A 25,694-nucleotide genomic window follows, 5' to 3' on the forward strand; every position below is an offset into this window, starting at 1 on the left:
AATAATGCATATGAGTTATCATAATTTGGATTATAAGTAAAATTTGCATGGGGATACCTTTAACAGTGCCATGAAAGAAAAAAATCTTGGTGTAATGATTGATCAGTCTCTTAAGCCATCTGAGTAGTGTTCCATTGCTAGAGGTGAGGCAGATAGGATTTTAGGTTGTATACAGAAAGGGTTCAGGGGGCATTACTAGAATGGTGCCTGGAATGTAAGGGGTATCACATGAGGAGAGATTAAAAGCTCTAAAACTGTCTTCTCTTCAAAAAAAAAAGAATTGGTGGGAATTGAATTGAAGTGTTTAAGATTATAATGGGAACTGATAGTTTTGATGTATCACTTTTTTTCATTATTAATGAAGAGAATAGCAGGACTAAGGAACATAAATGTAAATTTTAGCAAAGTAGGAGTCATCTTTACCTTAGACAGTTTTACTTTTCTAACAAGGTAATTGGCCTTTGGAATGGATTGCTTTTGGATGTTATGAAGACAGTAAATTTAAGTGCATTTAAGAGAGAGCCTGATAACTAGATGAATGATAAGGGCTGACCTTAAGATTTTTATTTGTTTATTTTGTAATTCATGTGTTTAATAGTTTTTAGTTTATTTTGGGAATGGTACAGCCAAGATAGACCAATAGGTCCTTTGTTTCCCCTAAACTTTGTTACATGATTATATTAATATTTGAAATAAACTATTTTGTTGAATTATATTTTCAAATCAGAGAAGTAACCTGAAGTGTTTGCATGTTTTCTGAAGGGTCCTATCAGCATTTTTTCTGCTCGACATCAGTGGACAGCTCCAAGAGTTCTTCATATAAAGAAAAACAGTATGAGTAATTATGGGTTTAGTGTTAGAGGAGATGCTCCAGTGATTGTTGCTGGTGTTGATTGCAACAGTCCTGCTGAAGTAGGTTTTGGGTTCAAAATCTTTAGCTTGAAATATGTTTAATTTTAATTCATGAAAAAACATTTCTATAATGTTCTCTTTATAACTTATTAAATTTAGACAAATATTATGGACCAGTTGTTATTAAAAGATGTATTCTAATATTAGAGAAAATGGCATTCTGTGGATTTCTAAGTTTTTAATAGTAATGCTACCCAAACAACATCATTGTTACAAACATGGTTATTATGATGCTTACCTTGCAAGACTCATAAATACTTGTCATTATATATTTTAAGAATTTTTTCTATATACAAGTGCACAGCTTGAAGCAAATTCAGTATTTTGCCCTTGGAAATAATAATAATGGAAATAAAAAATTAACAAACTTAACAGATCTGCCTTGTATTGAATTGTGGACAGCTTAACCTATAATATAATTGAATTGTCTGAATTATAACATTTGTTTCAGTTAAATTACCATTTGCAGTTATACTAATGTTTGAATTGAGTGTGTGTTTTGAGTTACAACAGTACTTAAGTCACTGTTTAAAATTATAACTTTAGAATGAGTGTTTTGATTTACAACATTAAAGTTAAATTATTATTTGTAATTACAAAATTATTTGGGGTGACATTGTTTGAAGGTGTAATAGCAGTTTGTATTTAATTTAGTATAATAATAATAATTAACATTAGCTGGTATGTAGTTTGTTTGTTTTTTGCATTTCTTATATCATGTTGGCTTATAATAAATATTTTACTTATTTTTCTTTTCAGGAAGCTGGCATGGTGGAAGGAGACTTCATAATTTCTACAGGAGATAAGGATACAAGATGGTCTCAGCATGAGGAGGTAGTGGAGTTGATTAAGAACACAGGGAATGAGCTCACAGTGAAAGTTATTACACCTTTAAATCAAAGTTTCCTTTACCCCAAAACTAATAGTTCTTCCATAAGTCCAATGTCTACAACTTCTCATAACTGTGGCATTAGTTCTGGTTCTAGTATATATAACACTGTAAGGAGTGTTTCCAGTGCAAAAAGTAAGGATAGTCACAAACGTTTAACATGGGGAAACTTTTTCAGACGAGGAGGAATGAAACAACAAGATTCATCAATTAGGTCTCAGCAGTATAGTGCTACTCGAAACTAAACAAACTTGAAACAAGAATATTTTTTAAGATTAAAACACAATATAAACATTGAATAGTAGCAGATTGATTAAAAAATATGGCATAGTTTCTAATGTGAGATTATTTGTTTATATTTGAAAAATTCATTTGTAAAAATTACTGCAACAAAGAAAGGCTTATTGAAGCTGGACTTCTGCCTCTGTAATCTCTTCCTCTTTTTTTTCTTTGTCAGCAACTGTAAAAGTTAAAATGCATTGTAGGATTACTCACTACTAGTGCCATGTGCTAGGTAGGTATTTCCACAAAAAAAAAGAAATTAGCCTCAGGTTGTTTTGTAATACCCATGTTTGTATCCTTAGTTTATAAAACTAAAATTTCCCAAATTGGAGAATATTGGTATTTCTCCTTGTAAACAAGCTTAACATTTGTGTATGTTATAGTTTTGTTAACAGAAAGCACTATTGTTTTGGCTTAGAAAAGTTGTATATTTTCTAAAAAATGTCTTTTACACTTTTAGTAAAAAACTTAGTTTTTTTGAAGACAGTGAAGCATGCTATAATATGCACTTTGTACATTGTTTTGTTTCTTAAATTTAGAGAAATGACTGGATATATATATATATATACATACATAAAATTATATGTTTTTCATCAGTTGGTAAAAATACTTAAATGTCTATGAGGATATATTATAAGATATTTGCATTTTCTTCATTTAAAATGTTTTTTGTAGGATCTGTGACGTGATACTTAAAACAGTTGACTTGGTGTCAAGGTTTATCAGTTAGTGTTAAAAATATGTTTCAAACTCATGTTTAACTCTAGGTTATTTGTGAACCATTAGGGCTTTTTCTCTACTATTACACAGCATCACCCAAAGTTGAATATGTATTTATATACCTTTTCATCATGACTTTCTTTTCTTGTAAAAGAAACTGTTTAGTGGAAATATTAAACAAATTAGTACAGATACATTACAAAGTAGTGGAATGTATTCTGTAAAAGTCTGTTACCTGTTGGGTGTATATATTTTGACAAATACCTTTTCCCAAGAAATTAGGTTCAATGGACATGATGAATGACTATTACTTTTCAAAAAAATAGTTAGATTTAGTATTTCTAAAATATTTGGAAAGAAAATTATATTGACTCTCATGACTGATATGTTAATACTATAATTACGTAGGACAAATAGGTACCATTGCATTTTCTTACTAGAGGGACATAATTTTATTCTAAAACTTTATTAAAGTGATTTATAAAATATAAACCATGATACACACAGAATTTTTATTGGGTTTAAAACAATATTATATTTTGTGTATTTTACTGACATTTTAGCCATTAAGAATACTGGATGCTGTTTGTAGGTGTTTATTTTAAATTGAATTATTAAGTTGTTGTCCAACTATTGAAACAATCTCAGTGTTGCAAGTTTATGTGGAGTACAAATATTTTATTTCACTTGTAGTATAACAGAAGCATTTTTAAAGCTTGAGATTCTTAAGATTCTTATTTGTGGTTATTGCAGTGGATGACATTTTGAGATATTTTTAATGAAATTCTTAATTATTAACTACAACTCCTACTACTTACAATGATTTAACAAAACTTGGGACATACACACATAATGAAGTTCCTACAGACTTCTTATAGCACAGTTAACTCTTTGTGTGTGTATGTGTTTAAATATGGATGTTCTGACAATTTGAATGTATTGTTTATTAATAATATTAAAAACTCATTGGATGAATGAGGTTGAAAAAATTCAAAATGGTCACAAATAGAGATTCGAAATAATATCCTTTTAAAGAATCATAATGTAGGATATATTTACCAGGCCATCAACAAATAATGGTTTGTAAGCTATGATAGCAAAATAGAAGCATTTTTATGAGAATTTTGTAATATGAGATGCTTGAATAAAGATCCATCCAAAGCAGTATTGTTCCTTATCTTTAAGGGTCATTAAACATTTAAATTGGAAAGAAAAGATTTAGCCAAATTAGAAAATATTTAGGACTTGTCATAAGTCCATAAAAGTATTTCACTAAAATTTAATATTAGACTAACTGTTATTTTATGTTCAGTATAAGATTTACTCTTAGATTTAAATGTTTCTTTTACTCACTGTGTTAATTAAACAGCTTTTTTTTGTGGTATAAAGAACTTTGCTTATGAGGATGGTTGCTGTGTTGTGGCAATATAAAATGTAATTTCAACTGTTGAATCTCAGAACACAAATTATCATAAAGACACACTTACACATATGTGCATATATATATATATATAAATCAAAAGAAAAATGTTGTTGTGTATACCTTTTAAAACTCTCAAAAGTTGTGAATTTTGTTAGTTTTATTGATATAAGTTTATAACTTTGTTTTTGAACAATTTTATCAGTGACATATAACTATCTAAAGAGATTTTTTTAAAAAAAAGTTGGACACATTTTTATGGTACAGATACATTTTGCTGCTATTAAATAATTTACATTCATCAGTCTTCCCCATACAAAACTACTTCATGGATAGTACATTAGCACTGGGTTTATTATAATGTCATTACATTTGCTTGAACTGATGTGTGTATTCATAAATTTAGATAATTTGTACACTTAGATCATCTGCAGCTGTTGTTTATAATAAAACATTATATATTGTATTCTCTGGTATGCCTCATATTTTATGCCTACAGATTAGTGGTGTTATCTAAATGTGTTTATGACAAGAATTTACCATTACTGTGTATATTCAAACTTACTTTACAGTTACTTTGAAATAACTAAGATATCTATGGTTTTACTTTAAAAAAACATTGTTAATGGACTGCATCTATGTCCAAAAATTTTGTGACATTTGAAACTTATAGCACAACTCTACAGAAGATCTTTACTCCAAAAATCTTATACAGATGTAGTCCATTAACAACTCTTTCTTTGTCTAAACCTTTTCTCAAGCAAATTATGATTCTGAACATAAAAAGTAAAGGTTCAACTGTAGATAATCTAATGTAGTTTATTCTTGGTTTTAAAATATTTAAAAGTACAACCTGGTTCAGGGAAGGAGAGTTATCAGAAAGACTTGTGTATCATCTTAAATTTTATGGGATAGTGTATGCGATTTGAAGGTTATAAAAGTAAGGTTAAGTGTAAAAACAGAGTAAAGCAGCTTGTAATGGTAATTAATGGTTAGGCTTGGAAAACTTAATAAATGTAGACTTTAGAAACAAAACTTCAAGCTATTATTTTAAAAAAACAGGTATTGATAGTCTTGGTGGGCAGAACAGAGGTAGCTCATTGTATAGCTTTGTGCATAACACCAAGCAAACAAAATTATTGAGTTTTTTACGTTTCTATTTCTAGATAGAAGTTATGGGTTCATTACATCATACAGTTTGGAATGAAAGCACATGTAGAAAAATTTGAAATTAAGTGAGCTGTATTTTTAACACTGAATTACAACTTTTTTTGAGAAATTAGGTCTTTTACATGAACATTATACTTGTCATAAAAAATAATTTTCTTAAGACTAAATATAAAAAATGCTAAGGAGTTATAAAATAAAAGTTAAATTTTGGAAGACATGAAAATTTATAAGAAAGAAAAATGTTTATTTAAACCAGGTCACATGAGTCTCCTTTAAGGCTCACATGAGTCTCCTTTCTAGTATTTCTTTTTTATGAATGCCTGTTGAAGGATGCAAGTCTCAGAATAAAAAAAATACTCTGTTGTGTGCTTGTTTATGATACCTTTGCCTATGAGCATAACCTGGTTTGACAGTAATATCATTTAGACCTTAGTCATCCACTTGTTCAATCACCAAGTTCTTTCAACATATAATTTACTGAACTTTTTACACCAGTATAAAATGATGTGTTCAATAGCACATGTAATTTTTTATATTGAAGGTTGTGTTTTTCTGTGTCTATGCGTGGTGCTTGGCACACGACATCTGTTTGAGTGTCTGGTATATAATGATTTTGGTTTCTGTCATGTCTGTAAGCAATAACTACTAGTTTTTGAAAATAAATTTAGTGGTTGGATATTCAGTAAATACTGTGTAATTGTTTAGTGTAATATCTTTGGTCTCTGTTGGCCTGATATGTTAGCACAAGTGGAATACAATTTGGGTTCTCTTTTATTTTGTGGTAGGGTTGAGAATTTATTCCTGGGTATATAAGCTAGCTTCATTGTATGTGATAAACATATATATGTGCATATTTTATATCCATCACAAAGCAAAATGTGATGTTTTTTTCTAGTTAAATGTATGTTCTTGACTAAAGTAATGGCATACTTTTGTGTGTTTGTAAACTTGAAACAAAGAGTGATAAAAGGTAACAAGATAGTTGTTTTGTAGGTCAACTGCATATGGATGTAGTAGGTTGGCTTGGACGTTTTTTTTTTATTATTGTTCTGGGGAGAAGATAGAAATTATAGGTTCATTTTCAATGAGATTTTTGGCTATAGTAGGTAACTTGTTAGCATTGATTGTATCTTTAATTGGGATGTTACTGTAGAAAATACTATTATTAGTATTTAAAGCATTAGTTATATATAAAAAATACATTTTATAACCCCATGTTATAGCTTGTACCCTAGAATCTTTTTCAAAAAATGTAGCATATTTTGTTTAATTTTAATGTATTTTATTTTGGCTCAAAAAAGTATGGCTATAATACACACAAACACACACAACACATATATATATATATCTATATAAAACTACAATGGTTCCACTTCTGTGACTAATTGTTCATTGTATGAAATATTATTAGATTTAGCATTTGAATTTAAGTTCAATTCATTGATTAAATTCCAAGATGTTTGAATGGTGTCCATGAAGAATATCTTTAAGAAAATTTAGAGAAATGGCCACAAGTAGGAGCAATTTTTGAATATGTTTGAGAGTTTTTGAAAAAAATTAGTCTTTTAAACTTAATTTGCTAAAACAACTTTAGTTGCATATTTAGAATGTTCAGTTCTTTGGATATAGTTCCAACTCATTCAGGATTGTTATAAGTTGGTTAGTTTTATTAACTTTTAAAATATTATAAGCAGAAGTTATAGTTTATGGGACTAGGTGGTTAAGGCACTCAACTCACAATCCGAGGGTCACATGTTCAAATCCCTGTCACACCAAACATGCTCAGTCAATCCCATTGTTCGTTGGTAAAAAAAGAGTAGCCCAAGAGTTAACAGTGGGTGATGATGACTAGCTGTCTTCCTTCTAGTCTTACACTGCTAAATTAGGGATGGCTAGTGCAGATAGACCTGGTGTAGCTTTGCATAAAATTCAAAATCAAACAAATAGTTTGAGGTGTGCCATCTTTAAGTAGAGGATGCATATCTGAGACTTCCCCTAGCAAAATTACAATATTTACTCTTTTAAATTCTTAGGAGAGCAAATGAATTTGGGAAATGAGTCTTTGACCATGGGGGTCATTGAAGTAGGACTGTAATTCCAGTATTTTGTATTCATTCTCTGAAAGGTTATTGCAAGAACTCACTATGGCAGCACTATTTAAAAATGGGTTGGATTTGATACAAGTTTATGTGCGATTTCAAATCTATTAACACATTTTAATGTTATATATGTTTTATCTGTTAAGGTTTTCAGAAAATTATGAGAGTTATCATTGGCTTCACAATGACAAAACACCAGCAAGTGGTTTCAGCAGATTTAATGTGATTTACCAAACGTTTTTTCATTATGATGAGGCAGATTAGTATTTCCTATTTGGTATGACCATTTGTTCTGCTTGCAAGTCCTTCAACAAATACTCGTGTAATGAAGAAATATTTTTATTATAGCCTATATGATTACAGGAATAGAAAATTACTTGTACAATAATATTAATAATAATGGCATATATATATTTATATAGTAACAGTCCTTTATAACTATGGACACATGGCACTAAAGTTACACCACATAACAGCTGCCATTATCAATGTTATCACTTTTTTTAAACAAGTTAATAATTAAAATGAAAATAAATTTTGTACAAAACTATATACATAACAAATTGTGGACACTTTCTTTACTGTATTATCAAAAATTTGACTTAGGTTATCTTATTCCTACACCAGCCAAGCTAGCAATAAGTTTGTCACAACTGAGAAATGAATTTCTTAACTAATGATTCCAAATAAATTTTGCTTTTCCATTTGAAAATTTTAAATGATTGGATTTTCTATATGAAAATGTGCTAGATCTTTTGTATTTTATTTATAAATACAGTTTTCATTATGTTACAACATAAAAATGATTTAAAACAACAGTGGTATAGTATCATATCATCAGTGGGTATACTTATTATTATTACCATCTATCAGATAACTCTATTCAAGCTATTGACCTGAAAGAGCACCATATTTAAAACAGAATACAAATAAATGAACTCAAAAATGGCATACTTTAACAGTTCATATCTGCTTTCACAATATCATGTACCAATTACATGATATACTACAATGAAAAATCTTTCATTTAATCTTGTTCTCAACCAAGCAGAAAGTCACATATTTTTAGCAATAATTGACCAGGCAGAATAGTCTGAGTTAACATCAAAATCTTGTTGGAATAAGTCATAAAGCTTAATCATTAATATCGGCAGTCTAGCTTCACAGTACTGAAGTGTATCTACTAATTGGAAAACATCTTTACAGAAGCTCTATAAACCACCTGTTTATAGAGGTGTTGCTGTTCTGTTGCTAATCAGTTTACAACATTTCAATAACTGTAACAAGCAATCCTTTTTATCTTTATTTATTTGTAGACTATGAATTTTACAAGACAATATAATATAACTTAGTTTTTTAAAATCTCTAGTAAAGTCATATTTACAACTCCAAAGATGTGTTTCTGGTGTACAAAAATTATTTCTTTGCACAAAGTAGATTTTCACTTTTGATTGGAAATGTAGAAATGATCTAAAAGTATTAGTAGAAAGAATTCTAATGAATACATTCATAAATAAATGAAATTTATTTATCACCTGATGTAGTCAGGGATTTTTTGCCCAATATATATAAAACAGCCAGACATTTCTACTAAGTAATACTGTATGATCATGAAAAACTAATATATCCTCAGTTTCTGAATAAGTGAGGGTTCATGAACATTAATCTTACTGATGAAATATCAACTGCAAATGGTTTAAGTCCATGTATTATCAGTATTATTTAATAATCAGTGATGACAAGAAAACCCACTTGTAGAGAAAAATTTACATGTAAAAACGGCTGGTTTGGGTTGAGAAAATTTTTTATGTAGAAGAGCGAACAACGTTTGGAAGAAGGTTGGTCATTTTCAGCCCAAAATAAACCAATACAAAGGAGCACCTTTATACCTACATTAATAAATATAATCAAACAACTAAGCACGCCCTCTACATTCCTACACTCAGTTACACAACCCCCTTCAAACATGTGGTCAGCTATCGGTCAGTTACCTCTTTGTTTCTTTGTGAACCTGACGATGACCAAAGAAGGTTGAAACGTTGTTCACTCCTCTACATAAAACATTTTCTCAACCCAAACCAGCCATTTTTACATAAGTATTATTTAATATTTTTTATAATAATAGTTCACAACCAATACAAGTTTCTAAAACCCAACAATTACATAGTGATTAAAAGATTATATATACATACACAAAAAAGATGTGTTTAATGGAAATTAAACAATGTTACAAATGAAACAGCTGTACAGTTATTTTTGCTCAATCCTCTATATTAACATTTTCCAAGCTATTTTAGGCAAATGCAATTAAAAGTTAAAACGATATTTAGTAAACATTTAACATAAAAAGATGGATTAGTCTCAAGATATGCATGTTCATTATGCATTATAATTATATTGCCTTCACCTTGTGTTAAATTATATCTTAATCTCAACTTCTGTCACTGTGGATAACACTTCATAAAGGTTCCATTGTTTATTGTCAAATCCACAGTTATTTGTTGTTATGTAGCATAATTACTAATGAATCTTAAGAGCATTTTTTGTTTCTCGAAATATTTTGTTTTTAGGTGAACAAACTAGGATATTTTTCAAACTCGCTTTAAGCAAAATTTAACACTATTAATATTCTGTTGTAATAAGATTTTTTTATAATAAAAATAGGTTATGAACATGATCAATACATGTTTGAAACAAGTATAGAGTAATATGTTAAAAAAAATGATGATTTACAAATTGTCCAGTCATTTAATGAAGTCTGGTAATTGGTAGTTTCAGAGCTTAGAAGGACACAGTCTAAAGTTTAATCTATTCTCTTGAATATTTCCCATGGTAATAAATGATTAATGAAGCAAACTTATTGTGTCTCTTGCACAATTAAAACTGTCAACTAAAATTCTTATTTAAATTTTTGTTAGGACTGTGTGACTTAGATATTTTCTACCCTACATATTTGTTTTAGTACTGATTTTGTAAAATCTAACCAACAGCTGAGTAAGTTCAAGTATGTTAGGCAGTGAAACATGAGTATCATCATACAATAATGGTCCATGCCAACTGTCTGAATGGTACAAATCATATAATGACCACTGCTAACAAATGATTTTAAAGTAGGAACAAAAATAACAGATACACACCAGAACTCTACTTAGAAGCTAAAATAACAATGTGCATGAAAAAACCAAGTTATTTACTTTCACTTTCACACATTAAAACAGACAACAATGGAAAATCAACAGCTAATACCAAATAAACTTAATAGATTGTAAAAAATCTTGGTGGAAAACCAACAGCCTATATTAAACAAATTTTGTCACATTTTCATCTTTTACTTTTATAGAATGTTAAGCTGAGAATATTAAATCAAAAGCGTGTTAAATAAATTTCCTCACTAATCACTTTGATAGAGGATAACAAGTAGTGATAGAAAATAATAACTTTTAAAATAATTGTTCACTAGCCACATTCTACATTTATAAACTGTCACATAAAGAGATGGAGAATTTAGAATGTATGTGAAACAAATTTGATAAGGGACATACTTCCACAGACTAACAAATGATTATGGATAACAAGTTTATGCAAAGCAAACATAGTCACTTACTTCTAGCTACTTTGACAGACTGTAACAAACTTAATCAGATTTTGCTATCACATTTCATGGGCTGTTTGTTTGGGGGTTAAACTCCAACAGCCTATGTTATGAAAACATTGCCACTTGTCACTATGTGTATATATTTTTATAGATTATAACAGATGAGAGCAAAAAATCCAATAGCCTATGTCACAAAAACTTCATTTTCAATCATATTCTACTTCCATAGGCTATAACATGTGAGATTAAAAATCCGAAAAACTTGGTGACTTGTCACTTTCTACTTTTACAGACTGTAACAGATGAGAATGTAAAATCAAGAGTCTATGTCAAGCAAGTTTGATGCTTTTTAAACTTTAAATCATGGAACATACAAAAATATATTTCCAAGTGATCTAGTTATTGAGCTACAGTCAATGGGAATGCTTCTTTTAAGATATTTTATTTAAACTGTTATGCAACTCTTCTAAAACCACACACCTCTTACAGGCTTATAGCTTGAAAGTGGCAAGTCCAGCTTTTAGATACAAACGTTAAATGGTTTGGCACTGTGGCAGCTGCCGTTATTAGCAGACTAGTACGCTTCTTATTTTATACCAGCTCAGTTACATTGATGTAGTTTCTGTCTGAAAGAGTCAAAAATGAAACCAAATTTTAATCAAACAAATGTTTCCTTTCTTTCTTTAATACATCCATTATACATCAAACTAACACATATCTTATTTAACTTTAGAGCTATGTTATTTTACATTTACCTTAATATACCAATACTCTTTTCACTCACAAAACAAAAACTTAACAAGATGTACATTTTTAAAACAGTAAGTAGTTTCATGTATAGCATTTTGAGTTGTCTTTCAATCAACAATGAACAAGCAATGAATCAAACAAAAGACTGGGCTTCATGTTTATTTTTAGTTATACAAAGTTCTGTTTTTGTTTTATGATTTCCTCTGTCCAGGGTGACTGATGAAGGGTTAAATTTCATAAAATTGATACAACTCAGTGACAAGTGAAAAGTTAAATGACATATTAGGCTTCATATGTATTTCAAGTGGGTAGTGTCTCTTAGAATGTGATGTATGCAGACATATTTAATTCCTTTTAAAGATTTAACCAAGAGATAGAAAAATTAGAAAAATAAAAACTACTTCCTAGTAAGGAGTAATTTTTACTTGATGTTAATACTTAAGAATACCATCTATTTTCAATGACACAAACTTGTATACCTTCATTAATTGATCTATTTATCTATGAGAAATGTAATAATGAAACACAAGTATAACTTGTTGTAAAAATATCCTAGTTAATATGATACAAATGAAGTAATATACCTCTTCCTGCAGTTGATCCTCAGTGGAGGGGTGCTCAGAAATGGGGAAGTGAGTAATGACAGAGTCATTTGATAACAAGCTGTCACTTCGCTCAGCTTTCTTATGGCGAGGTCTCTCTGACTCTCCACATGAGTCACCAGCCAGGCTGGGGTCTGTTGAAAAACCACTTTCTGAAATAAGAACACGAGTATGTCAAAATTTTTCAAAACTATTTTATTTGCTCATTAACATAAGGAGCAAAATGTCATTTCAATATATATGGAGATAGACTTGTTCAAAACATGACCTAATTAGCACATAACATGGACAATATTCAAGTTATACATACAATCCATACCATGGGTAACATAAAAACTGCATACAAGAGTTTAAATATCATACTGACATGTACATATAATAAGCCTGATAACAATTTATTAGTTTTATTATTATGCACCTTTAATAAAGTAATTGTAGTTTATGCTATTTTGCAACAAAAACACAAAAAAAAATTAACTGAATTTTTCTTAGCACTTGAAAAATGTTTGTGTTGTTAGAATGAAATTTATAACACCAGTTATTCAGTTTTGCTACTGAGTGTCAACAAATGTGGTTTATCACATTAAACAATTTTTTAAATCAATTTCTTAATATCTGCAAAATTAGATAATGGCTTTATGTAACTTTTCATATTTAAAGAATTATTTTAGAAGTCTAGATACGCATTTTATAAAATAGGACAAAATAAGGGTGTAGAAAGGCTCTAAGCTTCTGGTGCACTAGCAAAATTAATCTGTGGTAACTCGAGAATGAATGTATCACACAATCATTCATCTCTGCAAGAATTAGAGATTTGTGGATTTAATATGTGAAAATAGCAAGACATGGTGTTAAAGTATAAAATACTTCACTTAAAATGGAAAAACAAAGTAGCAGCTGATGGGATAGTTGTAAGTGTTATTTTGTGATATGAGTAAAATTAAACAAATGAATAAATTGCTCCTATAAGAAAAGCAAAATACAATAGATTTAAAATAAAACACATACAATAAGTACATGGAAAAAGAGTAGAGCAAAAAAGCAGAATAGAACTTGTCAATAAGTTCTAAGTTGAGATTAAGTTGATGCAATAGCAACAAATTTACATTTACAATATGCATTCTCTCTGCAGCTGACCAAATCAGAAAATAGGTATCAGAATGCAAAAGCATATGTTCTATGTTACAATCACATATTCCACACATAAGTAGAGGTAAGATATGCAACTACTATATGAAATGGCAAATAGATTACTTTCTGGTGCAAGCTGCAAAACAACAAATCAGGCTGAATTTTGCACACAACCTAAACTGGATTTAGTATAATCCAAAATTAGAATTAAGAAAAAAAATTATTAAATTGAGATATAAGGTGTACACAATAGGAAAGTAAGGCATGCAGCATTTGTATACTACAGACCATCACTAGCAGGCTCTAAAAAAACAATCAGCATTTGTCAAATAACTGACTAAATTTAGAAAATGTAAATTAAATTTTGAAAAAAAATATCAGTTTGTGATGGGTAAATTTCCAAAGAAAAAGGCCAACCAAAGTGTTTTTAATAAAATCATTTGTATTTAATCATTCATTAACTTACAATAAATGGATGTTAAAAATCTTAAAATAACGATAAAATTAAACTTTCTTTATGATGAGAAACCTGCTCAAGATAAAAATGTATTTCAGAACAGCTGGTATGGGTATTAACACTTTTATTGATCAGTAAAAGTGTCAATACCCATACCAGCCATTCTGAAATACAAAATTAAACTTTATGACTCATGAACATATTTAGTTTGATGAGGATTGGTACTGCTTGCAACTTTCAAAGTAATAATTCACAAAACAGTTTCTTTTGAAGTCTTTAATCTAGTCAAACTAGAACAATAAAGATCATTTATATAAAATAACACTGTTGTAAACAGACATAACACTAAATAATCAGTAAAATCTGTTTAACCAGTGTCTTAAATACTGTAAATTCTATGGTCTAAGGAAGTAAGTGATACTACAACTCATTTGTATCAGTTAGATAGTTCATATTTTTCATCATAAAAATCTTCACTGATTTCAAGAATTATTACTATATACAGTTATTTTAGGTGTTTGTACATATTTCATTTTCCAAAGATCTACTAAATGAAGTTGAGTATCTTGATCTTTTAATATTAGTAAATAACTTGAGAAAATCATTAGCCTTTGCACATGCTAACAAGTTAAATTCAATAACTTACTTAAAATTCCCAGATTAAAAAGAATTAAACCACTGCATGAAAATCTACTGACTTTAGAGAGAGCTGTATTTCAGCTTACTACAAGTGAAAGGTAATACACATCACATATAAAGTAGGCCTTTGTGCTTAAGACATTCCACACATAGAGCTACATTCATGAGCCAGTGAAAGGAAATTCAAGATTGCTGAAATTGCATCCAGGTTCAAGACGTTTTAGCCCATCTGTTGTTTCAAAAACCAACAGTGTTATGAAAAATGCTAATTTTTACTGGCCATTTTCAGTACTTCACATGCAATTTATAAACATTATTATTCCAAACTTTAATCATAACTGTTGTGTTAAAACTCACATCAGAAGATCTTACATGTAAACTAGCATCTAAAAATAGTATATAAAAATTAACTTTTCAATGCATCTTTACTTTACTGAAATTTACCAATGAAAAAGATAGGCAATGGACAAGTCTGTATTTAATGCATATGAATATAACACAACAAATACCTCTGTGACAAAAGATACAGTCATAAAGAAAAACAAAAACACAAAATGGCACTTACAAACATTAATTTTCATAAATAATGAATAAAATAACTTTCTTAGATCTGTGTAGAAAGTTTAATGCTAGTTTCAAAACTAACCTGTAGAGCACTGTGATTGCTGGGTAACTGACCGATAACCTGCTGGAAATGGACTATCTCCTGGTTCAAAGCCGAGGTTAAGAGAACCATATTGTAGGAATGAAGTGTTGCTACTCCCAGAAGAAGAAGAACTACTTACTGAGATAGTGGAGCAAGGTCGTTTGTTGTTATGTGACTGATCAAATGAAGATCCAGTGAAGGAATTTCTAAATCGAAGAGCTAAAAGGGGGAAAATGTTGCTTCACATATTTGATAAAAAGTTGTTACAGATATAAATATAGGAGTTTGTAAGATATTTTGTTAAAGTTTACCATTTGAAACTTAAATTTAAAAAATGTGTATTATATTTTCTTTATATTATCTAACAGTTTTGATTTTTTTAATATTTTTTTCAAGTCTTAATAAATATAACTAAGCCTAAAAAGAATAATTTTAAAGTTTTATGCATGAGAAAGTACTGTTAAAACATCAAATTAAAATTCTGTGAACTGCTTTTTGATGGTTGGATAATATATTGTTTAGCATCAGTAACTGTCTTCTAAAAACAAAATTTGTTCTACCTCGACCAAGGCTTTGGAAATTTATGGCTCTGTCACTTATCTGATCTTCATTAGGTTTAATATCCAAACATGGTTTGCTGCCAATTCCCATGGATGACATTTCAGCCAGGCGCATTTCTATAAAACAAATGATATAAGATAAATAAATTTACATTTTATGCCATTACTATAAATAAAACAACTTAAAGATATGCTTTTTTAAACAAATTTAATGGATACTGAGAAAACTGATAAAGATAAATAATTTTAAAGAATATTTATAAATGAAGAAAATAACATTTATTAAACAAAACATACCTTTGTATAAACAAGGATATTTTTTCAAAGTAAATCTCACCTCTGTTTTTCAACGCCTGCTTCCACAACAATTTGGAAATCTCCAAAATCCAGGCTTGTTTTACTTCAGGACTAGAAGCTTGTAGAACAAATGTGTCACTTAGTTTTCTCTTCCGGAACCAGACCTCAAATTTAGTGGGACTACCTCCAACTTCTTCTGTCATACCAATGTCTGTTGTCTATCAAGAAAAAAAAATCTCTTTGGGCAGTCTCAAAATTTAGTAGAATATTGCATAAAATATTATATATATATAAAAAATAAATTTGTGCAGTTAATAATTAAAGTGACATGAATGTATTATTTTCATTAAACCAAAAAACAACAACAACAGATTACTAAACAGAACATAAAACCCACATATGAGCTTTATAAAGCTCATTTTACCATTATAAGGCATTATTTTCAGGTTATTTTTCGATGCAAAGAAAAGGCTAATCATTCTAAATTAGTTAAACTGGAAGTTTATTTATGTATATAGTACTAATCTCTAGCAACATTTATACAATCATACCTTGAAGCTAAGCTTGTACTGATAAATTTCTTGGCCTTTCTGATGTGGATCACGACGAGTTTTACTGAATAAAACAAGATCCTCAAAAAGAAAAATACGCCGAAGACATTTACGGCTCCTTCCTTGCCACACTAAGAATTCATCTTGTCGAAGAAGACGACCTTGTTCTTTTAAGTTTACCTAATAAATATGAAAATGTAGAGGCATGTCTCATATAAGTAATTACATTATCACCAAGCTTATAAGACTGAGGCACAACATTTCTTTGTAAATAGGCACTAAATTAATTCACTACAGTTTTCTGAAATGGATTGTACTTTGTTGAATTTATATTGCCATACCAAAAACTGCATTTGATAGCATAAAACTGATAATACAAGAAGATATCACAATCATTTTTACTAATATGTAAGCAGTATGAACAAGCTTTAGTGGCATCTAAACCACCATTAATAGGAGCTTTAACTTAAACTGTTCTATTTACATACACATTCAAGGAAAATCTAAGACCTGCTCTAAAACCACATATTTATTTAACTGGTACAAATTGCTTGAGCATTCAAATTTTTTAAACGTACAATATTTTCACTAAAAAAAAAGGCTTCCTTAAAAGAAAGATGTATTTCAAGGGAAAACATTCTACTCACATCACATTCTCTCAAAGCATCCATTGCTAAAAGATCATTTCCATGTCGCAGCTGAAACCTTACCATTTCTTCTGCTGCCTGTAATTCCACAAAAACAGAAAATGTTTATGGTATGGTTATAAAAATTATGTTGTTTTAATTATTATAATAATTACAGGTAATCTATATTCACATAACTTGGAAGAAAATTCAGACGCACCCCACATACACACACACATACAGGGATCCTAATTTAAAGATACATTTCATATCTGATGAAAGATTAGTTCACCAGTTTATCAGTTATAAGCAGAAACAGGAGAGAAACAAGTTGGAATCCTAGGTTCAAGTTTATGGGAAGAAAAGTTACCACATCTACAAATAGGTGGCTCGTATCTCTTGTCACAGTAATTTTTACTCAAATTTTTTACACCTTTTTATTTATTAGATTCTCAAAAGAAGAAAGATCTGCTATTTAATGCTTCAGTCCTAATGGAATTTTATGTATGTGCTTACATAAAACATTGTGTAGTGAAACAAATCAAATTTACATATAGATAAAAAGTATTACATGTTTAATATCAGGTATATATATCTCTATCTGGATTCCATCAATTTTAAAAAAACAAAACAATAACCAATTCAATGATGAAACTCCTGTCTTGAATAGTCTAATTATAATCTTGAATAATGCAGTGCTTTCAAGCCCAGACAAAGGAAATGGCATTGCCATTCTTAACAAATAAGATGAGCTTGATAAAGTCTATGTCACCTTAAATGACCCCAACAAATTTAATGTTTTGGATAAAGAACCCACCCAACAGAGAGAAAATAAACTTCAAAGACTTCTATTAAAATTATAGAATGAGAATGCAATTTCTGATCAAGTTTACAACCAAATTAGAACTGTTGGATCATACAGTAGCATTATGTATGGTCTTCCTAAACTACATAAAGCAGATTACTGATTAGACCCATTGTATCTAAAATTAGAAACACAGTTATATACTAGCTATAAACTAGTTGTTACTTCTGTTTATTAAGAATAATGTTAAAAACCCCTTTGATTTCTTTAATTTTGTAAAATCTTTGGAATGTGATTCATCTGTATACATCATAAGTTTTAATGTTTTCTGAATTTAAACCTCTAGTTTATAATAGATATGTTGATGACACTTTCATTGTATTCAGAAAGCAAAACCATGTCAAAAAGTTAGGATAACTTAAACCATGAATTTGATATTTCTGTGTTTTGAATTTAAGAGCAAAAATAATCTAAGCTGCCTTTTTTAGATCTAGAGTTGATCAACCAGAATAACATGCTCAAAACTAAGTACTACTACAAACCAACATTTACTGGACTGTATTGTAATTTCAGCACAGTATTTTAGTTCATAGAGCATATAAATGGAACAGCTCTCATGGTCAACTTAAGACTAACATTCAAACAGAACAAACTAATATGTAATTTTTTTCTGTTTAAAGACAAAACACCTCTTTCAAAAACAAAATGCTGGTAGTATGCAATTATTTGTACTCATGCTGTAGGTAGGTCTATACTGGGTCATTGGCTCAAACCTTAGCGACCAGAATCAAAAGGCATATGCATAATAACCCTTTAACTATCTCTGGAATTTACAACCACCTAAGCAAAGACTGTAGCAAAAAAGAAAAACAGTGAATACTTCAGAATAATAGACTTGGCAAAAGATGAATGGATGCTAAGAAAAAAGGAAGCACTCCTAATTCTTTACCTTCAACCTAAGCTGAACCATCAACTAGCTACATCATTGCATTTCACACTATGATCAACTCATTGTAACTAAATGATAAAAAAAATATTATTACTAATGATGAATAAATATCTGAATAAATGATTAAAAATCAATTATAACTAATTTAAAAACACACTGCAAAGTAAGCAAATTTCTATTAAAATTACAAAGTAGAAACTCACTAAGTAAATCAATGAAAAGAAATAAACAACTATACAGCAGGAATATATTTTAATATTTAATTAAAAAAAAAAAATTGACCAATAGGGGTAAGTAGTCATCATTTTATACTTGTATAACCTTGTACACACAGAAAAAACAAATTCCTTTTGTATGTATATTATAGTTGCATGGCATGCCTTTAAAGGTCCATAAATACTTTGCATAGAAAGAACTGTTGAAAATCATTGTGATTTTCAGATATGGAACATTGGAAGTTATTAATTTGGACCAAAATAAACAGGAGAATATTGTAAATAGCTTTGTCTTAATATTTGTCTTTTTGCAGAAAAAATATTACTCACAGTTATGTCTTAGATAAGTGAAAGGAGTTGATGATACATTTTACCACCAATCAGTAGTTTCTTCAGTCAGTGGGAAAAAAGAGAACGGTTCCTGTTCCTTTTCTTAAAATATTATTTCTTGTAACACTTTATGTAGTTATGTGTCACTATTCTGTTTATATGTTGTTACTGAACTGAAATGGCTTTGAAACTTTTATGGAAACACAATAAACAATTTATCTTAAAATTTGCAAAAAAATATTGAAATTCACTTAAATATCCTTTTATTTTACATTTTTGGAGTTATTAAAATTGATATTCTCAGAAATAGTTGTTTTGTTTCATTTTATAATCTGAAATGATTTAAACATTTATCAAATTACAAGCAACTTTCAAACTTTTAATGTGAGTACTCATATTTGTATTAAATAATTTATTTGGACTATTGCCATGTACTTTTAGTTTTTAATTAATGCACGAGTTTTCGGTTCAATTACACAAGCTTTCTACAAATGCAAGACATTTCAATCCTCTATTTATTAAATGTCTCACTCCTGTAGAAGGCTTAGGTAATTGAGCTGAAAGCTTACACATTAATTAGAAAAACTAAAAACGTGGTGATAATCCAAATAAATTATTTAATACATCTATCAAATTATTTTTACCTTCAAATCCTCATGTTCAGGTTCATGCTGAGGACACTCCTTTAATAGCTGTTTCAGAAGTAGTGCATATTTTCCCATTCTCTGGACTGGTTTTAACAGGTAGCTAGCCAAATCCATCTTATCACCTAGTTCCAACTGTTTCTTCTGTGAAAAGATGAAAACTTAATAGCAAGAGGTATGTTTAGATTTGATAAAAACTATCTCAAATATACTATGAAGTATTTCAAGATTTAAAACACTTTCATGATGTTAAAACAGAAAATTAATGGTTCTTAGATTAAGCCACCTGATGTGAATATCAGTGCTTTTTTTACTTCCTTCCTTTCATTTTCCCATTCGGTGTTAGTAGAAAATTATTAATCTGTAATTCTTGTTTCAGTAGTACAATTAAATATTTCTATTATACTTCACCTTGAAAAATGTATTTCCATATTCAACCAACAGAGATTCTGACTTGGGTTTGTTTTTGTTATACAAGGCATACAGATAGAACTGAGATTCCTGAAAAACAACAATAAAAATGTTTGATCATAATTCTAGTTTGTTAATGGAAAATAGTTTTGCAAACTTAAGAGCACAGTTTCTTTTAAATGCAATTTAATTTTCAGTTCTACTTGCAGTCTTTAATTTATTTTCAAATTACATTCACAAAAAAAAGTATTTAGTAATTTATAGTTAAAAACAGTAAAAGTTGTAGTTAGATAAATTCTTCTTCTATCAAAGAACTTAAACCAAAAAGATCATGCCAATTTATGATGTAACAATGTTTTTAGTATTTGACAAGAATGGTGAATTTTAATTTGAAAAAGAAACTAAGCTAGATACTTACATAGATAAGGAAACACTGGCCAACAAGGAAGGGTAAATTTTCGCATTTCTCTAACTGGCTAAGAAAGTAATGGTTATGGAATTCATAAATTTTCTCAATGTTCCCAAAAATAACATTCCTCTGCCCCCTTAAAGCTTGAGGAATATCTTCTCGCAGGAGTTCTGGCAAATAATTCTGACACACAGAAAGAAATTGCATGTTTAACCAACAGTGATTTGTGTGAGCATATATGAACAATTATAAAAGACACATCTTCAAAGTATTGCTATTTGCCATTCAAAGTAAACATATACTACATATAAGAATTATTTTACTACTACACATATAATTTATTAGTTAAATACATATTAAGTTGTTCTCAGAATAGCATACCCACACTTTTTTCTGAACAACTAGAACTAATCACAGCCTATAAAAAGAAAAAGACAAAAGAAATAGACAAAAATAAAGGAATAGAAATTTTCTTCATGGAAAGATTTTGGACAGTATAGTAACATACACACCAAGTAGAATTGTGGAAAATATTGTTTGACTCTATGAGAATTATGTTTACAACTGCTGAGGAAGCTGGAGACCAGGAATTTCAATGAAAGTATCCAAAAACTTACTAGTGTGTCTTTAAAAACAACAACAACAAAACATTAAGTTATATCAAGTGTCCTTTGTGCATGAAGGCATACATTTTGTTATTATCAACCTTGTAATTTCACTATTTCTTAAACAGTTGGCTGGTTTGATGTTTTATGGTGCAAAGCAACTAAGCTATCTGTGCCGAACATCCGGTAAAATGTTAAAATTAAAGTAAAATAATTAAAATTCATAACAGGAAATCAAGGCAAAACAAAACAAAGTTTAATTTTTGAATTAAAAACATAAATAACATTAAATCTAATTTTTACATCTAGTTTACAGTGGTAAGAGAAAAACTACAGTAATACAAGTTGTAAAGGACTTTCTATAGCATAACTGTAATTATCATAACTCGCCAGGATGATTAACAGGTAAGTTCAATAACCACTGTTAGTCACCTGAAGGTGCTTAGACAGAATAAATAATTATTTCAGTCATCAAAAAGTTATTACAGAATAATTTTCAATTTAATGCATATATTTGTAATACATTAGACAGATTAATTGTTTATCTGGAAAGTCAAAACCAATGAATAACAGTACCTTAATGTTACCATAAAAACTACCAGTGCAACATATTTATATGTATTCGTATTCTGAACTTATCACATTAAAGAAATAAAAATACAGCAAGTTAAAAAAATACAGCATATTTAATTACATTTATTAATTTAATAGTTAAAGACCCAAAGAAATGCTAAACATGAGTAGTCAATCACTTAACACACAATGACAAACACTGAACTGGTCAACTCCTTGACTTTGTTTATTCAAAACAGTATTATAATTCTATTTGAAAACAATGTTTTTTACAAATCACAAAACTATAGCAATTTCTTTTATAATTTATTAAAAATAAACAAACAAAACAAACAATTTTTAAGAATTTTGTGAAAAGTTATTAGCTAAGTATTTCAAAATCTGTGAAATACTTTTTCATATGTGTTAACAAAGTATGCTGCACTTTTTGTTTATGTTTTAACAGAATTTGCTTTTGTTAGGGTTAAAGATTCTATTCATACTTCTAGTGGCTAATATGGATGGTTTGCAAAAAATAATTCAGGTTTTTTTTTTAAATACAGTATATAATTTATAAATAAGATTGCAAAAAATATCACTATATTTTTCAAAACATTTCCACAAAATTTTAAAGTAAATATTAAAAACAAACTTCAATGAAAACAGTGCTCTTTAATCCTACCTCAATTATAAACTCCAAAGACTTGACATAATCTTTTTCAGTCTGAATCATTTCTCTCATGATATGTAATAACAACCTGGAAAACCAATAAAGTGACATAACCAACTTGTTCAGTATAATATAATTGCTTCACTAGTTCATTTTACATCTTCATTTATATTTTAGGCTGAAGAGCCCGTCTTCAGAAAAATCTCTGGAACATAGTCAAATGATAAACACTTCTGAAAATACTGCTATGGTTTCTATAATATAATTCCTTTTCCTTTTTATCCATTTCCACAGAATAATCCTTAATATTCAACTATATAATTCTGAAATTTATTTTGTTTGAATATGTCCAAATTTAGTAGGAATATTTCTTAATTGTTCTTCCAAACAAAATAATTATTGTCATAGCAGATAAATACACTATATTGTATTAAATAATGTAAAATAAAGTTTATATTCATAGTTATAGAACTAAACTTTTATACGGAAACAAGTTTTAACACTTTCACAAATTTTCTCTACTTCATTTTTTGAAACATAAATACACAGATTATTTCATAATGGAAATTCCAAGTTGCTTGTTTCCATATAAACTTGTTTTCCATAATAGTGGATGTAAAATGTACTTTACCTTATTATCATTATACCATATCTTCTAAATAACACAACACACATTTAAATACTAAACCTGCTTCTTATACATGCCAGAAAAGAACTAAAAAATGGTTGTTTCCTTACTTTTTGCCTTTTTTTTGCTGTTCCAAATCTTTTAGTTTTGATTGATCAAGGCTAGTAGTTCTAGCTAAAAGGTGACTATTCACTGGGACAGGTATATTTCCTGGGTCTGATAGTGTATGCCCCACAGGAGGTCTATTCATGTTGCTCAGACCAATTGGTTCATCAGTTTTTATTCCACAGCTATGACAGGAAAAGTAATATTCATTATACAAACTAGATATGAGGGTACTTTCAATCTACAACAAACTTCACATTACTGATGATGTTTAAGTTAATGCAATCTATTAATATAAAAGTGAAAACCTTCCATTCACTACTTTGATATTTACATTAATTATTTTAATTGCATAATTAACCAATAATCTAAATCAAGTAATACATTAAAATCCAATGACACTCTCATTGTAGTTTGCTACTTGAAGCTAGGCCACCGAATTTACAGACAGTCCAGTGAAATAAACCATAAATTGATTAATTTCTTTAGAAAGTACTATAAACATATAGTACAAACAATATACAATTATGTGCTTTGCTATTTGTTAGGACTTTCCTAAAATAACAAAATAATTATACTACTAGCATTCTACCTTGAAGTACTGTCTTCTGATCCAATGCTTTGTACAGATGCTTGATGAATGCTAAACTTTTCATTCTGTGCCCGAACTTCTGATAAAGCTCTCTGAGGAGAATCTTCATGAAGTTGCCATGTCTGACATCGTTTCATTAGTTTTCTCAATGGTCGATGATGAGATGGTCCCTCTTTGGAAGAATTTTGAATGGAAGCAGCTCCAGCAACAATAGTGCCAATTATTTTATCTTTCAGTCCAAATAAACTACTTCCACTGTAACTTTTAAAAATACCAAAAGGTTGAATTTCTTTTTGAAGACTGTTACTTCGAGCTTCAAGTTTGCTTCGTGAGATTGATGCAACTGGTCCTTGTGTAGTAAGATCTTCTGTAATGAGTCCTTGATTGAGGATATGTTCTTCTTTGTCATTACCAACATGAGTATCCTTTAATCCAGATACAGGGTGGTAACTACTTGGAAAAGAGGTATAAGAGCCAACAGGACAGCCATAACTTTGAGGAGTTGAAGTAGCTATTGATCTCCTCCTATAAAAGCCAGAAGATGTGGTGAATGAGCCACTACATGTGCTTGTACAATGAGGAATCCAGTTCTGTTGTTGAAAGTTGGTTTGATTGGATTGCTCAGCATCTGAATCACTTAATTCCTGCTGCTGTTGGAGAGTCTCTAGTTCCTGTTGCTGCTTGGCTTTTAGGAGAGAAGCTCGTCTAGTCTGGATTAAATCCATTGTTTCCTGGCAACGGGTCTGGGCAATCTAAAATAAAAGATAAGGTAACCCTAAATAGAACTTCTGTGTGTGTATATTACTAAGAATGATATTTGAAAATGTAAAAAATCTTAAATAATATTGCATTTTATCTTCAATGAAAGCTAAATTCCAAATGATATACATTTATATCTTGAACTGAGTATTATGTATAATTTTCTACATGAAAATTTCTTAGTTTCAATTTTATCAATTAAACTAATAATAAAGTTTGAACAAAGTAATGCACTGATCAAGAATATTGTTTCTCTTAAAATATTCATTATAAGACTCACAATGATCACATAACAATTTAAAATACGACTTTCAATAACTAAGACTTTGTTACAATATTTCCTACAATAAAATTAATGCAAAAAAAATTTAAAACAGTACCTTGCATTGATCAAGGAGATTCTTGTTCTCTAACTTTGTTGATAATTTCAACATTTCCTGAAATGTTTCATATGTAATTGGAGGATGATCTTCGAGATACTCTTGAACACTCTTCAACAATGTTACCACTCCAGGTGAAGTGGGCTGATTTACTTTCATCTTTGAAACAAATTTCATTGCTTCTAGAGCCCACTCATAAGACTATTAGATAGAAGCAAGTAAATGCTTTAAAAATATTCTATATAAGACACAACAAAAACGTATGGCAAACTAAATCAAAAAGTGAAAAAATAA

At 29.3% G+C, this 25,694-nt stretch overlaps 2 protein-coding genes across 9 annotated transcripts in view; one reads left to right on the plus strand and one right to left on the minus strand.

The window, feature by feature from the left end:
- The window catches only part of LOC143247945 (rhophilin-2-B-like), a 40,239-nt gene extending 35,550 nt beyond the window's left edge, over window positions 1-4,689 (plus strand). For all 3 annotated transcript variants that reach the window (XM_076496497.1, XM_076496500.1, XM_076496501.1), the window contains exons 14-15: window positions 763-912; window positions 1,672-4,689. In XM_076496497.1, the coding sequence (XP_076352612.1) occupies window positions 763-912; window positions 1,672-2,046 (525 nt within the window). In that variant the 3' untranslated portion in view covers window positions 2,047-4,689. The remainder of the gene's footprint in view (window positions 1-762; window positions 913-1,671) is intronic.
- Window positions 4,690-7,815: 3,126 nt separating this feature from the next.
- The window catches only part of LOC143247975 (puratrophin-1-like), a 216,870-nt gene continuing 198,991 nt past the window's right edge, over window positions 7,816-25,694 (minus strand). For all 6 annotated transcript variants that reach the window (XM_076496506.1, XM_076496505.1, XM_076496503.1 and 3 more), the window contains 14 exons: window positions 25,401-25,601; window positions 24,262-25,013; window positions 23,675-23,854; window positions 22,949-23,024; window positions 21,119-21,292; window positions 20,701-20,790; window positions 20,290-20,433; window positions 17,368-17,445; window positions 16,721-16,900; window positions 16,210-16,387; window positions 15,873-15,989; window positions 15,313-15,531; window positions 12,422-12,591; window positions 7,816-11,713 (listed from right to left, as the gene is read on the minus strand). In XM_076496506.1, the coding sequence (XP_076352621.1) occupies window positions 11,693-11,713; window positions 12,422-12,591; window positions 15,313-15,531; window positions 15,873-15,989; window positions 16,210-16,387; window positions 16,721-16,900; window positions 17,368-17,445; window positions 20,290-20,433; window positions 20,701-20,790; window positions 21,119-21,292; window positions 22,949-23,024; window positions 23,675-23,854; window positions 24,262-25,013; window positions 25,401-25,601 (2,580 nt within the window). In that variant the 3' untranslated portion in view covers window positions 7,816-11,692. The remainder of the gene's footprint in view (window positions 11,714-12,421; window positions 12,592-15,312; window positions 15,532-15,872; window positions 15,990-16,209; window positions 16,388-16,720; window positions 16,901-17,367; window positions 17,446-20,289; window positions 20,434-20,700; window positions 20,791-21,118; window positions 21,293-22,948; window positions 23,025-23,674; window positions 23,855-24,261; window positions 25,014-25,400; window positions 25,602-25,694) is intronic.

The sequence above is a fragment of the Tachypleus tridentatus genome, chromosome 1 (assembly GCF_004210375.1).
Source record: "Tachypleus tridentatus isolate NWPU-2018 chromosome 1, ASM421037v1, whole genome shotgun sequence".
Taxonomy (NCBI): Eukaryota; Metazoa; Arthropoda; class Merostomata; order Xiphosura; family Limulidae; genus Tachypleus; species Tachypleus tridentatus.